The sequence below is a fragment of the Callorhinchus milii genome, unplaced genomic scaffold (assembly GCF_018977255.1).
Source record: "Callorhinchus milii isolate IMCB2004 unplaced genomic scaffold, IMCB_Cmil_1.0 Scaffold2, whole genome shotgun sequence".
Taxonomy (NCBI): Eukaryota; Metazoa; Chordata; class Chondrichthyes; order Chimaeriformes; family Callorhinchidae; genus Callorhinchus; species Callorhinchus milii.
Genome location: NW_024704743.1, coordinates 116803259 through 116821381, shown reverse-complemented (window position 1 = coordinate 116821381; position 18123 = coordinate 116803259). Strand labels below are relative to the sequence as shown.

At 39.1% G+C, this 18123-nt stretch overlaps 1 protein-coding gene across 2 annotated transcripts in view; it reads right to left on the bottom strand.

Moving 5' to 3' along the window:
• Nucleotides 1-9407: 9407 nt before the first annotated feature.
• The window catches only part of vapal (VAMP (vesicle-associated membrane protein)-associated protein A, like), a 38210-nt gene continuing 29494 nt past the window's right edge, over nucleotides 9408-18123 (bottom strand). The window contains exons 5-7 of one of the 2 annotated variants that reach the window (XM_042331919.1): nucleotides 17640-17903; nucleotides 16634-16813; nucleotides 9408-10166 (exon numbers count right to left, since the gene is read on the bottom strand). In XM_042331919.1, the coding sequence (XP_042187853.1) occupies nucleotides 10008-10166; nucleotides 16634-16813; nucleotides 17640-17903 (603 nt within the window). In that variant the 3' untranslated portion in view covers nucleotides 9408-10007. The remainder of the gene's footprint in view (nucleotides 10167-16633; nucleotides 16814-17639; nucleotides 17904-18123) is intronic. The other variant, XM_042331920.1, reaches the window with a different exon arrangement.

Below are 18123 nucleotides of genomic sequence, written 5' to 3'. Positions count from 1 at the left end.
ATCGATTGGACATCTTCCCACTCGCCATTTTAAATCATGTCAAAATAATTTGGTGAATTTGTGAAGCGGAACTTGATTGTTTCCAAAGACATGTCACTTTCACCCTCTGCCCTGCCAAACAATCCATTAAAATGATCTCTAGTGTTTTCCCCATTTCTGAACTGAAATGAAGTTTACGACTCCACTTCACGTCCCACGGCTTTACTAAGTCTGTGAAATCATAGAAATTTTACACTTCAGAAGGAGGTTATTTGATCCTTTGGCTTTATGCTGTTAAGATTAGCTCCCCCACTGGAGCTATCTACTCTAAGCCCATTCTCCAACCCTTTCCTCATAACCTTTAATATTCTTCCTCAAGTATTTATCCAATTCCCTTTAAGATGGGGTTATGCACTCAGCTTCAACAGCTGTGTTTAATGGAAGTTTTTTGATATTTAGTATTTCTTCACTCATTCCTTTGAGGTTTCCGTTTGCCTCTAGTGCTTTGATGCTTTTTAACAACATTTAACTGATTTACACTGATAAATTATGTGTGTGTGTGTGTATATATATATATACATACATGCAAATAGTGGTGAACTAACTCTGACCACTACGCCCCAAAACTCTGGAACCCTATCCCTTAATCCCTCCACCATGCCCCCTCTCTCAAGTCCCCACTGAAAACTTTCCTCTTCGATCATGCTTACTTCCAACCTACCCCCGGCTCGGAGTCAGGCTGCCCCACTGTTAAGCGCTCCGAGACGCTACTCTGCGTGGAGGGCGCTATATAAGTGCAAGTTGTTGTTGTCATTGAATGAGCATTAGAGCTGAAACTATCCGTGGTTCCCATCAATATTGAATGGAAACTGAAAAACATACTTTTAATAAATAATCTTGGCATTTGATATAACACTTTAAAATGTCTCTAAAGTGCTTCACAGGATTTATTGTAAAGTAGAGTAACTGTACTTGGGGCAAATTACTCAATGCTCAACAAGTAATATAGAGCAAATAAGACTTGAGATTACACATGGCTTAAGACTTAAAATTTAAACTGGTGTAATTTGGGGAAATTCTTTAATTCGGGCTTAATCTAGAACCCAGTTTTCCATTCTTCTTAAAAAAAATTCCAAATCAAAATTGAATTTTAAAAAATTCCAACCTGCGCAACCTTACATTTTAAGACAATGGACTGAAGGCAAAGATATAGAGAATTTCTCAAGTGATATTAAAAGTGAATGCACAGCTTTGCAGTGTGTGTCTTTCTCACTTGCACAAATGCTAAGCAGGACAACCTGGAATCGATGGAATGTAGTTCATCATTCACACGTTCGGATAAACCTAACTGCAGGAAATTACTGGGAGAGTCTGACATTGCATGATACTTTCGTGATTTCCACCGACCCTACAGACCGACTCATGGCCCTTTCAATGGGAGCACGTTCAACACACATCCACACAAGGCTGCAAACATCAGGTTTGCTATATAGGAAGAAGAGGCTATCCAATGCAGTGCTAGGGATTTGCTGCATTGTCGGAGGCGCTGTCTTTGGATGGGATGTTAAACCAAGGCCCCGTCTGCCTGTTCAAGTTGAGGATCCCAAAGCACTATTTGAAAATAGAAGGGACTTTCTCTCTCCCGATTACCGGACCAACAATCCCCCAAATAAAATTGGTCACTCATTCCATGGCTGTTTGTGGAACATTGTTGTGCTCAGATTGGTTGCTCGTTCTCCCACAAAAAACAGTCACTACACTTTAGGAACATCCTGTGATGCATTTTGGGATGTCCTCCCAGCATGAAAAGTGCTCTACCAAATGTAAGGGTTATTATTATTATCATCATAGTCTGTTACACCAGTTCGTTAGATTTGGACAAATCTTTTAATCCTCCACCTTTTCACTATAACTCTTAGTGCGTATACTCCTCAAATGCTTACCTACCTTCCCCAGTATCCTTCTAATTGGCAAAGAAGAATCATTTAAGAAACAGGTTGGTACTATAATCAGATGACAGTAGGTAAGGTGGGGATCTTGGAAGTATCAGACCAAATGAGCTGAAGGGACCTTTTTCAACCATACCAATCTAGTGGAGGCATTCTCCAAAGAAAGAGAATTTAAGGCTGCTTTGATGTCCATCACTCCCCATAATTGCTACCGCTTGACCACTATCAACTGAGTTCAAGGCATACACTTCTTACTCAGGCCACTGTTTAGAACTATGAAGGACAATCAAGGAAACTGCGTTGGCAGAATTCATCCTGAACTCCTGCCATTTGAACCAACTTTTTAGGAAGCCCCAAATTGCACCTATGCCCTTGCCGAGAGGATTTTGGAGCAAAGGAATATAGGAGCATACAGGCCCAGAGAAGCTTATTGCGTTCCATCTGGCTGGTCTCCTCGTTAAAATTGTTTTAACAAAATTCTACACTACTCTATTTCTCATAGCTCTCAATCATTTTCTACATCAAATAGCTATCTAAATCCCTCTTGAATCATCTGACAAAATCTTGTACGCAACCTCCTTGGCACTTCTTGGTGGATGTTGGCCAATCCTCAGATATGTAGAATATAAACTGAGGAAGAACAGAGCGCAATGGGAAAATGATTACTGCCCCAAAAATGTAGAAGTCATCGTTCTTCAAGTTATCTGGTGTAAACAAAGGATCCAAGAGGTGGCAAAGCAAAATGTGGTGTCAAGTGGCTTTCTCTCCCCCACCATGTGTACAGCTCCCCCCAATTCTGCCTCTTCAATAGTTTTTTTCAACCACTAATACTTTTTTTCACGCTAGTCGTTAGTCCATTTTGCCAATCAAAGCAAATGGTGAAAATTTCCTTCCGCAGAAACCCTATATATTTATTAGAACAATGAATCAGTTCAAACAAATGAATAGTTCTCTCTTCTCCCGTTCAAACCCAATATATTTGTTTAGCACTAAAATTTCCAATTGAAATAAAAGAACACAATTCCTCCATTCAGTAAGAATACAGGGCATCAGAACAAGATGATTTCCCAGTTGATTTGTAATAAGGCCCCATTTCTAGTCTTGGGGGCAGGTTGCAGATTCTGAGACATACCATCTTCATATTTAGAAGCATTTAGAACTGGATTACACATATTGAAACATCAGAGGCATATCCTGAAGTTTTCTTTTGATTACAATCAAGAATCAAAAGTTTTACATTATATAATAATCTATGCATTTGATATAGCACTTTATCACATCTTTGAGGCGTCTCAAAGCGCTTCACGGAGTATGCTGTAAAGTGAATTGATTATATGTTTTGCGGGTGAAATGAACATAATCTTCAGCCTGGGATTCAATTGCGCACAGCAGTGTCCCATTATACTCTATCAGAAGTTTTACTTGTAGTTGAACATTCATGTCCCTCGGTTTGAGGATATTAAATAATTTAGGAAGGATCCATGATTTGGGTCAGATTATACACAGTCTGTTGGAACAAGTGGGCGTGATTAACCAAACAAGTTTTTCTTTCATTCCAGATTTCCTGGAAAAGCATTTCTCTTGTCGCCTCTTTCGTTTCCCCCATTGGATTGCAATTCATAATCTTCAGCCAGGGACTCAATTTGAGCACTGCTGAAGTCATCAGGATATCCATACTCCTTATCCTAATTAAAACACTTGCATGTTTATTCTGTTAATATTTTGACCTGGGAGCATCAATTACTAAACACCAAGAATGGTTCTACAGTCCTGTTCGATTAAGTCATAGTTCAGGCTGGGGAAAATACTATCATTATCATCCCAGGACAGAACAGCTGTAGAGAGGTGTAAGTAGGCCATTATGAATTTAAAACTGTCTGGCAGACAATATTCATAATAAAATAATAAACCTTGCATTTTGATACAGCACCCTCAAAACGTTTCACAGAATATATAGATTGACTGTATTTTGCGGGAAAAACCCAGCAACCAATTGCACACAGCAGTGTCCCGCAAACAGTTGTGAACATCATTATTCTTTTTATGGAGGGATTATTACCCCCGCAAAGCGATCAGCCAATTGACTAACAACCAGATTTCTCCTTACTGCTAGATAAACAGAGGCATGTGGAATTAGAAAACTTGCTTAACGTTTCTAAATTTTTTACATTCTCATTCTCCCAGCCTTTGGAGCATTGCACTGAAATGAACCCTTTATTAAGGTGCATTTTTCGAAAGATTTAAATTTCAATCGAGGACGGTGAGATGAATAGCATTAAAAAAAGCGTGTGGGGATGGGATTGTCAATCCTTTCATATTTTAAGTGTATACACTGGTAAAGGATTGATATTCATCAGATACTGCAAAGAAGCAGAGGAAAAATTATGTATCGCTTTGTAGCCCATTTTGTGTTTAAACATATCTGAGAAACAGTAGGGTACAGACTGAATGCTTCAAATCGAACCAACAACTGTGCCCTGTGTACGTCCGTCCATTCATCATACAGATGGTTATGACAATGCCACAGAAATATCTTGGCAAACAAGGTCCACTTTGTCGTGGCAAATGGTTTCTCCTCCAGCCCCGCGCACTGTCTCGTGCGGTGTTCCTCAGGGCTCTGTCCTCGGTCCCCTCCTCTTCACCCTCTACATGTTCCCCCTTGGTGACGTCATCCGCAGACATGGGGTAAATTTCCACATGTATGTGGATGACACCCAACTCTACCTCTCTGCCTCCACCCTGAACTCCAAGACTACTGGCGTCCTGACCAACTGCCTGTCCGACATCAAGTCCTGGACGAGGGCCAACTTTCTCCAACTCAACGTCAGCAAGACCGAGGCCCTCCTGATTGGTTCGCGCCAGCGCCTCCGCAGCTCAGGCGCTGGCAGCATCAGCCTCCACGGCTACACACTCAACCTCACTAAGTCAAGTCAGGAACCTGGGTGTCTTATTTGACTCTGAACTGTCCTTTCTCCCCCACATCCGCTCCATGACCGGCACTGCCTACCACCACCTTTGGGCAACATTGCCAGACTCCGCCACTGCCTCACCCCTCAGGCTGCTGAAACCCTCACCCACGCAATCGTCACCTCAAGGCTCGATTACAGGAACTCCCTCCTCAATGGCCTTCCCAACTCGTCCCTTCACAAGCTGCAGATCATCCAAAACTCTGCAGCTTGTGTACTCTCACGCACCAGGCTCCGTGACCCCATCACTTCCACCCTCGCCCGACTCCACTGGCTCCCCATCCCCCAGAGGATCAAGTTCAAGATCCTCGGCCTCACCTTTAAGGCCATCCATGGTCTTGCACCCTCCTACCCCTCTGACCTGCTGACTCCCTACCAATCTGCCCGCTCCCTCCGTTCATCAGACTCTGGCCCGACCCGCCCTACCATCGGTGGCCAGGCTTTCAGCCTCTCTGCCCAACACTCTGGATCTCCATCCCACGGTCCCTTCGCCTCGCTTCCTCCCTTATCTCTTTCTAGGCCGGTCTCAAGACCCTTCTCTTCGACCGTGCCTTTGGTCTCCCTCCCACCTCTCTGCCTTCCCTCACCCCTACACCACCCCTCCCCCATGCTCGGGCCCCGACCTCTGACTGTTCAGCGCTTTGGGATGTCCTCCCGATGTGAAAGACACTCTATAAATGTAATTGTGGTGGTGGTGTTGTTCATTGGCTGCTGGCAGTGCTTGAAATGATTTTTGAGCAGTTATATACAGATATTTAATCTTTAGGTTTAACTATTTTCTTCAGTGTATTAAAAGAAAAGAGAGCACTGCGGAACAAGTGTATTTCGGTGCATTTTTGAAGAGCGGTTGAGTCGATTAACAACTCAGACTGAAATGTTCGCCTCCAAGCACAGTAGGGACAAAAGTTCTTGATTTCTTCTAGTCTAAATGGTACTGCTCTTTCTCCTTTGAATGGCAATCCATTGTTATGCCATTCAAAAGAGAAGCAGCAGTGTCATTTAGAGAGTAAAACACTTCTTAAACACGGTTTCAAATTATTTTATTTTGTTCAAGTTTGACCTACTGCAAAGTCGCATACGCGATAAAGTGGTTGTTTTATTTTAACACAACACATAGATGGCTTCTCAATGACCCAGTGGATAAAGGCAACAGTTGGGTACCACTAGACTATACAGACCAGGTTTCATTACTGATCTTTGCTGAGTGAATTAGCTTGTCAGTGAGCGTTCCCAATGACCAAAGCTATACCGTTTTAACGGGTTACACTCCAGCACATTTTGTAGTCCCCAAGTTTTGGCTTTTGCGAACCTGGACTTAATATTTTCTGTGACTAGATTGTGTCCCTCCAGTATTGGAAGAGAAGGAATCAGTCCCACTCATATATATTATATGTCAATTTAATCTGGATTCACATTCAATAAAATGTGACCATAACTGGCAATGCATCTGGTTACTGAAAAACACTCTTTAGGTATTAATATTGCACTGATACAAACTTGGTTATGCTGTACAGAGGAAAAGATACCACTACACCACCTGGTGCCAGTTGCTAGAACAGCAAGAATTTAGTCATCGTGCAAAACGTCAGCGCCTAACTTGCATGGTTCGCTATAACTAGAAAACACTTTATTGAAAACATTGGAATTTCCCATTACATTACAAATGTGCAACAAAAACTTTGTTATAGACAACATGATAGGACCCACATTTATACTCTATACTAAGAATGCAACATGATCAGATTAATTGCCTGGACACTCAGGTTTGACAGTATGTATGCATCGATTTAAAATAGTCAGCAAGCAATGCAAATCATTGTCAGGAAGCTTCATGGTGGGTAAGTAACTTCTAAATGAACTACGGTAAACACCTGATAACTCGTTGCTCCAAGGGAAAAGGGCTGCGACAAGTTATCAGGAGTGGCAAGTTAGGCATATGTACAAATACATAAATAAGTGCAGCCAGGATATTCAAAGCATGATGACTTAAGTGGGAGTGACAAGTTAAGCGAGGATCGAGTTATCGGGAGTTTAGTGCAACTGATTTTCCACCTAAGAAAGCCGAAAGCAATTCAAGTCGAACATTTTTTTTAGTCACACAAGTCACAAATGGGTCATGAATATCTAAAGGAAGTCAGTATTTTACTATATACTCATCTTATGCCACAGACAAAAGGAAATGAAATTGGATTCTATACATACTAGATACTTTGAATTATATGAAAACTATCAAGTTTCTACTTAGGATGCCAGAGACCAATATAAAGTGCTACACTGTAGACTCGATTCTATAATTATCAAAATGTTCATGGATACAGATCAGACAGTGTTTACATTTCTCAAATCATGTGCCTTTAGCTATCATTTATAGATTAAGTTTCCGACCACAAAAGTTGTTGCTCACATTTTTAATCTCCACCGTGAACAACACAAAATACTTAGGTCAGTCAGTTTCCCTATTCACAGTGTCCTCCCACCACAGGAAAGAACTCCCTCTGTAACTAGCTTGGAAATCCTTGCAAAATTATCCTTGAACAGGTTTTGCCATAGAATAACCTGATGTAATAAGAGCCCCATTTAAACTAGTACTAGAAAATTTATGGTGGCTAACTTATCAGCATTGCCTACTGTCCCAAAGCTGGCTACTTAGTTTTCAGTCACTTTAATCTCAATAAAGAGTGAGAGAGAAACTATTTCCCAGTCAGGCTGTTGGGTAGAGACAACTGAATGGAAGTACACCTCTGGGGAAATAAAACCTGAAAATGCCCAACTCCCTCTTGCTTGCATTGCAATGTTTATCATGGCACGAAATTGTGTTTAATTGTAGTGGCAGATGGATCATTTGTCAGTAGGTTTCAGCCATGAAGCATTTGATACAGCAGCAGTAATGAAGCTGAATACATCATGCTGAGCGGTTAGAAGGTAGAATTATACAAGATGTAACAAAGGATTATGTTAGACAGCGAGGGCCATAGGGTTTATGCACGTTATCTGAACTAAGAATTAGGTTCACCATCTTTGAAATTAACAGAAAAGTTTACATTTACATAGCGCCTTTCACATCAGGAGGACGTCTCAAAGTGCTTTACATTACTGACTGGACACTCGATCCATGAGGTAGGAGTTGAAGAGTGCGAGGAGAGGAAAGATGACCCAAATAAAACGTCCAGCAAGCTCTAGATCTTAAATTACCATAGATCCTCATTGAGTGGTATCAGCGGGAAGCAAGTTAAAAATATTTGTATTGAACCACAAAGCAATATACTTCACCCGATCCCATATGTTATTGAGTCATGGAATGCTTCACATTTAAATTAAAATTTGCATCTCCAGCCTACTGAAATATACTGTTCCTTAAAGAAAATACAGACTATAGCAGCAGCCCTGCCGATTAACTGTTTATAATGGAACTCTTCTGGGTGGAAAGAGTGCTATTAGGTTGAAATATGAAAACAAATTATTTTAACCAGGGCACATGGATTTAGGATAATTGGCAAAAGAACCAGAGGGGAGATGAGAATTTTTTTTTTACGGTTTGAAATACACTGCCTACCTACACTGCTTTGTAGTATTTCTCAACGGGATTCCTTAATAAGGACTCAACGGAAGAATGGATTTACTTCTGCTGTGGAAAGTTCCCTTTGCCCATCTGGAATTTTAACAGGATTCCACATGAAAGGATCCCATTAAGAAATACCCCAAGTTGGAGCCCAGAATCTTTATAAAAGGCTAGCAGTCTAGTTGGACTGTTTACAACAACAAGATGATTACATTTGTATAGCTCCTTTCACATCAGGAGGACGTCCCAAGGCATTGGAGAGTACAGCATTTCCGATAGGTACTTGAAAAGGAAATATTTGCAAGGATATGGAGAAAGAGCGGGGGAGTGGGACTGATTGGGTAGCTCTTCCAAAGAGCTGACACTGGCACGACGGACCAAATGGCCTCCTTCAGTGCTGTAATATTCAATGAGTCTAAAGGTTTCTTCTCATTGATACAACTACGCTATTCACCACTCCACATATGTGCATACCAGATTAGTCATTAGCTGATAAACATGCTCATTGAAAAGTGTGGCAGGTTCTAGTCGGAATTACAAGACAATAGTTAGCTGGAGATATTGAAGTCTGTCAAAGAAATGGGATCTTGCAACATCAGATAACAGAGCATGTAGGAAAAGCCTAGTAAGTTCACTTAGTAGCTTCTTCACTTAGTAGCTTCTGTCCAGGATTGATATTTCATTTCACCCACAAAATAGTCAATTCACTCCACATTATATTCTGTGAAGCACTTTGGGACATCTCAACGACATTATAAGGCACTATATCAAATGCAAGGATTATTATTATATTGTTATTATTGATGATGTCTGAGGATGAGGAATAGATTAATATTTTTAAGTAGAATAATTCAAGTCTATAAATTTTACTTTTTCAGTGTCAGGAAACTGTTCACCATGAGAGTTTTAGGTCAAAAAATAAAGTGAGACAGAAGAAAAAAAGCAGACCTTTTGTTTAATGTGTTAAAGATTTTATTTTCGTTAAATACCATGGGACAGGATTGGTAATAATGGACAGCTTTCAAATCAACATTTGCCTCACATTGGGGACATTTCTGTGGCTAGGGAGAAACTCTGCATTGATAAACTGGTCAGCCTTCAGCAGCAAGGAAGGGAAATGGGATAATTTACAAGGAGGCACCTTTTTTTTCAGTACACCTCTCGTCACTGGTAAACAAGTGGCATGAGCAACCCGACTATAAAATGAAGAATTTCAAGAGGTAATCCAGCAACAGGTAACAAAATTTAAAAGGATTAAAATAACATTTACAAGACACTTAACATTTCATTCAACTCTTATTAAACCACAGAGAGAACAACTCATTATTTTTTAAGGACTTTATGTGAAACTTGAGACACCTGCTATTGATGTTTTGACAATGTACAACTCCAATTATCCAGGAACTGAAAATAATTTGTGTGTTCTAACTGTGAGAGATCATTAAAGGCAAGGCCTGTAAGATGCTGTACACAAATATGGTCACCGTGAGCCAGACTACCAATAATATGGCAGATCAACAGAACATTTTCAGGCCAAACGCTTGCATGCTTCTTCTACAAGATGAATTTCCCTAGAAAGAATCCAATGAAAATGGCTGCAATTACAACGAGAAGGGAGGGGAGAGCAGTGGAACCGTTGTCTCTGAGTGCGACGTGAGATGTGGACACTGGGTTACCTGACTGAGTTGCCTTCCTCAGTCTCAGTCCATCATCCTACAGGAAAGAAAAACAGCAGAGTTACATCGGGGGAAAAAAACACACACAAAAGTGTAGCATTTCAGAAATGTCAATGCCAAACACTGAAACTGTTTGGTAACAAGCTTTTTTAGAAGCTCTTGCCATTAGAACAATTAATCAGGTCTAGAACTGTACGATGTCATCTATTTTACTGGACTGTGGAGTCCCGTAGAATGGTGGTTAGCTCTCTCGCCTGCGAGAGGACCTGGGTTCGATTCGATTCGATTCCCAGGCGGGGCAAAACCTTAGGCAAGTTTCCTTACCCCACGCACCTCTGTTTACCTATCAGTTAGTAAGAACCCGGTTGTTAGTTGATTGGAAGATCACTTTCTAGGGTTTATAATCCCTCCCCCAAAAACATTTGGTCACTCAATCTACAACTGTTTGTGAGACCCTGCTGTGTGCAATTGGCTGCCCACAAAATACTCAGTCAATCCACTTTACAATATATTCTGTGAAGCGCTTTGAAATGTCTCAATGACCTGATAAGGAGCTATATCAGAATGCATGGATTTGTTTCTTGAATAAACATTCAAGGGCACCACAGTGGAAGCTAGTTAGATTTTACAGACTGGTGGACAAAACAAAATACAAAGAACTAAGCACCAAGCTTCTGTTATATAACTTTCAGAACTGCAGCAATAGTTTTGCACCAGGGATTCATCTATGGCTATTTTCAAGCATAATTGCAGATCGGTTAGAAATGAAGGCTAAATTTCAAGCAGAGAGAGAGAAACTATATCTCACAATGTTCATTTCACTTTGGCAAACAATTCACACATAAGGACACTGAAAAGATTTTAACTACATTTAAGACAGTTAAAAAAGATACTCAACAGTAAATTAGGCTAAATAATAATCCTTGCATTTGATATAGCACCTAATCACATTGCCGAGATGTCTCAAAGCACTTCACAGGCAATACCGTAAAGTGGAGTGACTTTGTATTTTGTGTGTGAAACTAAGCAGCCAATTTGTGCACAGCAATATCCCCAAAACAGCCACGGAGTGAGTGACCAATTTAATTCAAGGATTATTGTCCAGGACACCGGGAGAAACTCTCTTCTCTGTTTGAATCATGCCATGGATCTTCAATATCCCCCTGAACAGGCAGACAGCCTAGTTTTTTCTCATCCGAATGTCAGTAATCTCCGACAATGCAACATACCCCCAGCACTGCACTGAAGTGTCACTGCAAATCCCTATGTGGGGCATAAACCTACAAACTTCTGACTCAGAGGCGAGAGCGCTATCACCGAACCAGGCTGACACTAGGCTAGAGCAGTGGTCTCATCCATATGATCAAGCTGAAATCTATTCAACAAAATCTATTCAGGTTGTCCATGTCCTGGAGTCACAGATATCTGAAGTCTGGTGGATCATTTGTAGCTATCCAAAACATCAGAAAATAAACTAATAAAATATCTCTGTATTTTAGACACTGAATGTAATCAAGATTTAATTTCAAATTCTGTTATATTGCCATATCATTTAGTGGAAAAAAGCCAAATAAAATCTCAACCCCAAATTACTATGGATATAGCATCAGCATATCTGTACTTCAATCAAGCGGCAACAAGCTGGAATATTGCCATCAGAGCATATCCACTATGTAGGTACAATTTTTTATTTTATTTTATTTAACGGCAATGGTAACTACAGGAGGTAGCAGCAGCAATCCTCCACCCCTGTTACAGGCTTAATTTTGGGCTGGAAACTACAAATTCATAGGCTTGGGGAATTTACATATTTTGTAAATTGGTACCAGCTGAAATTTGAGGTAATTTACCCAATTCATGCATTTACAAGATCAATTACAGCTAGTGAAAGGCTCGACATACAAACTGCGGGGCTCCACCATTTTAAATGGATGTACTCCCTGGAGGCTACCTACGCAAGTACGAGGTCACTATTGCAATGATCAAATACTGAATTAAGACGAACTCAAGCTTAAACACATACACTATACCAAATGTAAGGATTAGTGTGTAATTTAAAACATTCCTCAGCTAGAATGTATTCACAGGTAAATAGATTTCACAATGAATGCAAACATACAAATATGTACAATAAAAGTAGTTCATCATTCCCAATTTCCATTGAATTAGAGAGCACATTCCATTCCAACAATCTATCTGTGGGAGTTCCATGTGTAGGTTGGAGGCATGTAAATCTCAGCTTGGTTTGGATACTCTTAAGCACAGTGATGGGTTTTGGCGTGTGGCTGATAAAAAAAAAATTATTTGCGGAGTTGGCAAAGATCTATCAATTGGTTATAATTTTTTAAAAATTGTAGCTTATTTACTTATACAGTACTAAAATTCAAGGGCAAGAAAAAATTCTCAATTCTGGTTCCAAGTCACAATAAAACACCAAGTAACAAAACAAGCACAGTTTAGTGTATAAAGTTTTTAATATTGAACCAGGTTAATCAAAAGGTCTAGTTATTGGCAGAATTAATGAAGGGACTGTTGTACCATGCTGTAGCCCCATTTCAGGTAATAATAATAATCGTAATAATCCTTGCATTTGATATAGTGCCTTATCACATCTTCGAGACATCTCAAAGTGCTTCACAGAAGCAATTTATATGTGCTTTAACCACTGAGCTACAGATATTGCCCTAACAGGTCAGTTTAAACAGATTGGTGAGGGGCTTTCTAATGAAGAAGTTACAGTCATTTTGCAGATTATTTTTTATGGGAGGGAAGGGGGCAGCCAAAGTGTCTGGCATATACAGAAACTCACCAACATGGTTAAAAAAATATTGACAGTTCCAGAATATGTGTTGGTGTAATGCTGGAAGCTTACCAGCTATAACTGGGTCCTAGCAATCGCTAGAAATACCAGAGGGATTGTCAGCTTCATGTGCAGATGTGAATGAAGCGACATGAGCAGTGACCCAACAACCCAGAAGCATTTACCAACGGCATTTTTGTAGATTTCCCATAACAAGGTAGGGTATAATTTTATGAATTCTCCCAAATTTTATGAATCCACCACCTTATCTCAGGATCTACCTGCAATTGGCTTGTATTTAGAATGACAACGCCTCGTCACTTTATAATATGGGCCTTGTCTTAACAGAACCCGCTTGGATGGTTTGCATACGTTTTGTACCGTACTGTTGCCAACTCCATATGGAATAGATTTTTCAGATTTTTCCCCAGTATGTTCTGCCTGATTACACAGTAGAGAATTTGAATTGGTTTCTGCCAATATGATCACGAGCTACGAGGCATCGGAGACAACAATTGTTTTGTCTGTCAAATACCGTGAAGGCCAGGCTGCACTTAATGCAATCCTCTTTCTGGGCATCATTCTGTATAGAAAGGGAGTGGGGGGAAAGAGTAGAAACACACAAGCAACTAGGGAATATCTTAAACTTCTGTTGAATAAATGTCGCCTGTTCAATAGAGCCATGATGGTAAACTAGTCAGAAACGAACTCGGATTATAACTAATTTGAATCCCTCCCCCACTCCCTCCCCATTCCTTTACAAAATGAAACTCCTATGAACAGGTGATAGAAGAGAATCCACAATGAAAGTGCAAACACAACAAACCAGAATTAAGAGCTAAACAACTTCAAAGCAAAAACATTTTGTTCCAGCCTATGTTTAATGACAGTTCATTCTTGGTAAAACTTGAGAGGTTTCAATACACTTAATAACTCAATTTACATTCCTAAAGTGGGAAACAACATTCAATCTCTCACCAACAAATTATAACCTGAGAAATGCAGACCGCTTCAGATGAGGCCAGCCGTGTTGATTGCTGTCATTTATAAGCAATTTATACACTGGTAAAATCTTCAAGCCTCATGACAAACAGCAGGGATGACTATAAATCAACTCATGAGACTCAACTTAATGTAAATTTAGTTAGTGCAATAGGCTTAGGATAAAACTAATGTTTACTTTGGAATTATTCATTCATATCTTGAACGTGATGGAAATATGGACCAAAACCAATGGGAGTGAGAGACGGTAAAGAAACGAATCTAGCTGCTGAGACAAATTCAGTTGTGCAATGATTTTGTAAGTGATCTCTGCCGTTCAGAGATTGTCAGGTTGATGGACTTGGAGAAGTTCAGATAGAATTAAGCTATCCAAAGGGACTAATTTTAGCAATATCATGCAAAACCTTGGCATTTCGAAACATTTCTCAATATATGAAAACTTCAAACATGCAAAGGAGTTCAGTTATCAGTAATTAATTAGAATTTACCTTAAATAAACGTAACTTACATTTAAAGTCTTGGGAGGATCAGAAATGAATTAATTTTAAATTAATCCAAACTTTAAAATATTTATTTTAATTTACACACCTATTTCCACGCCCCCACTACCACCCACCACCCACACCAAAATACAGTTATGTACCATGGAAACCCAAACTTATTTATTGTATGATTGACAAGAGCACCAAAACTGCTGCAAAGTATAAAATGGATGAATTTCAAAGATTAAGGAAATGGACTTCAGTCTAGAAAGGGGTTTGTTGAGGGTGAAATATCAAAGTATAGAATATATTCAATGGCATGGATAATATAACCCCATACTATTACTTCAAAGCAAGGTAGCACAGTAGGTTTGGATGATAAAATTGAAATAAGCATTACAAAAAGTAAATTTAATCTACGAAGGAAAATAAAAACAATGCCTTTTTTAAACTACAGATGCCACGATGAAATCCCTAACCCTATATTAATGTAAATAATACTTGCATTTGATATAGCAGCACATCATGTCGTCGAGACGTCTGAAAGTGCTTCACAGGATATTACAGTGAAGTTTAGTGACTATGTATATCAATGGACCAGAGGGCACAGTGCAAGTTCACCTTTGAAGTATAATGCTTTGAAATTGAATAGTTGAAGTGCACTGATTTCTTAATAAATAAGTATAAAAGTGGCCCCAGATTGTCCCATGTAGGTTATAAACCATAGATTAAGAGATTTTAAGTTACTCTAAGGATATGGAGTTATCAAAACAAATAAAAGTTGTCTGGTTATGTTCCCAAGATTCAATGATGCATACTGATTTACTATGCTTCCTAATAGCACATATGCACACATTCCAGATCAGTACCATGAAATTTAAGTTCCCTTAGACGATGTCCATATCAAACATCCTTTTTAAAGGCCGTTCTAAAGCACTGATTTGTCTGAAGATGGAGTGTAAACATGCACAGAACCGAAAGACAACTAATAACTGTACGAAAACATCAACAGAATACTGACTGGTCAAATTTCTATTTGCAATTCTGTGATGGACTCTCCCCAACTGGGGAAGTGAGTCACTGGCAGCAACACAGTTGGCCAAGGAATGCTATTTAATACAGTGGTGTACACATTTCAATCTGTACAATCACATTGCAAAAACATTCCTAGCAAGCAAATTCCAAAACTAAATTGATATATCATTTGCAGACTTTTTCATGCACAAAGCAATCGTGAAAGCTTCTAATGCCAACAGTAGAATTTATGTTACTGGTCAAATGAGTGAAATCCAGAACTGATTCTAACCAATTTAATACAATTTGAATTGGTTCAAAGTGGCATTGCTAGATTTATCAGCTACAAAAGGAATGACTTATGTACCACATTTTAAAATAAGATAAGGGGGAGGGGAATTGAATAGATATCACTGATATGCATTTTTCAGGAGGCATTTAATAAAGTGCCACATAAAAGATTAACAGCAGCACATGGAGTTCAAGTTAATATGGTGTCATGGGATAGGAGGTAGAAATCAGAGTTGGTATAAAAGGGACATTCACCCACTGGTTAGCAGTGACAAGTGATATTTTTCAGGGATCAGTGCTGAGGCCCCAGGTTTTCATCCTATATATCGATGACCTGCTTGCAAGAGAAGAGGAGACTATTTCTAAATTTGCAGACGACACTAAGCTAGGCAGTAATGTAAATTACGAAGACAGGAAGATGTTGGAAAGATGGGGAATGCTCTATCCCAGAAAGCTACAGAGGCAGAATCAAGAGTGATGTTTCAAAGAGCTAGATCGATATTATAGTAGTAGAGATATTATAATCTATCCTCTCCCATGAAAAACAAGATTCAATCTGAATAACACCCGATATAGGTGTTTAAATTCTGAAAGGATTCACTAAGATAATCGTTGCATTTTTGGATATTGATTTGTTTCTACTTGGTCCCAAGGAAAAAAACTTGATGCCTCGTGAGAGAAGGCAATAGAGAGGGAGGGAGAAGGGAATAGGAGAGTTGAAGTCTCATGGAGTATAAACATAGGCCCAGGCTAGCTGGGCAGAATAACCCATTTCATTGCTGTAAGATTCCTCTTAGTGTGACTAGGCACCGATTTTTTTCTAGTATCTGTAGGTTTGTCAGATACTTCCATCAATATACATAAATAACTCCCTAAAATAAACTTTTTAAAATATAAAGAATTTACAAAGCTTACTTTCAGTTGTCGATTCTCATCTGTCATTTTCATCAATTCAGATTGAAGTCTCTTGCATTCTTCCATTAGTTTCCTCACTTCAGTGTCATCCAGTGAAGCACTGGCAGATTTTGGCACTGCAGGTCCATCTGGTTTGGATGCATTTGTTATTGTAGCAGATTTGCTCATTTCAAGATCATTCTGCAAATGTTTCCAAAACAAAATGTTGCTGGTGAATTTTCAGGTATATTTGTTGGATTTATTTCCACAAGACTCCACACATATGAAAAGATCAGAAACTTATTCCCACACGAAGAGTACATGCAAGTTTAATTTTTAAAATTATGGAACCCAGTATCCATTAACCTAAAGTTGGAGCAACAAATAATCAATATCTTTCTCTTTAAATATTTTGAGGTTTTCTTACTTTATTATTGTAGTTTCATTAAGCGACTCAATTTCAATGTACATGCCCCAAAAGAAGCAACACCTCATGCATGAACACTGGTTTAATCTTACTTATGTCAGTTAGTAATACAATCTATAAACTTCAACAAAAGCAAATGTAAAGATTCAATTGTTTTAACAGAAAACCACAAATGAAAAATTACTTCAGACCTAAAGATTTGTGAATCCACAAAACCTATCCAGAAAACAAACTATGGACATTTACAAACAAAACATCTTAAACTTCCCATTATTTGTTGTTGCAAGTTTTACACTAGGTGAACATTTAGTCATCCCCAATTTAGATCTAAAGAGTTTTATTAAGATTCACACATATCACATCCATATAACACGTTAAATTATAGATAGTTATTATAGATATTATAGATCTCCTTTTGTAGCTACCATATCAGATAAACTTCCCATTAATCTATAAATCGATTATTTATGATGAAAAAAACAATTCTACACCAAATTTCACAGAAATAAACATCTATACAGTACAGTGATATTCCCTTTCTTCTTCCCATCTTCAACTTGTATTAAACCTAAACTGAACGACTTGCTCACTAGAACAGACCTGAACCTTTTGCATTCTCATTTCACTGGCTGGGGCAGATACAAATCCCTGCAGGTCACTTCTCTGGCTAGAACTGAGTGGAGTGTGGAGGATGGCGCCTCGAGTTGGCATATGAAACCTGAGCACATTTCCTGGTGTGGGTACCGCACGCAGAGGTCGAACACTGTCATTATGGAACACAGGACTTTGCAGATCCATCTTTGCTGAATCTAAAGGGCTGCCTAAACCACTTTCTAATGGTTCACTTTCTACAGTCTCGTTCTGCTATATAGAAAAGAAACTTTAGATAGGTGAAACTTCAAATGGATAGATACAACAGAGGTCTCAATTGAATCTTATAAGCAGAGCTTGCATTTCTTTATTAGGGCCTTAATATATTTACCTGAAGGACAAAGTGTTTTTTGGAGAGGGAGTTATCAAATGAATGGCACACTCTGAAATATTGGCATCAAATCTCAAAGAATTGCCAAGTTTTGTTCACTGG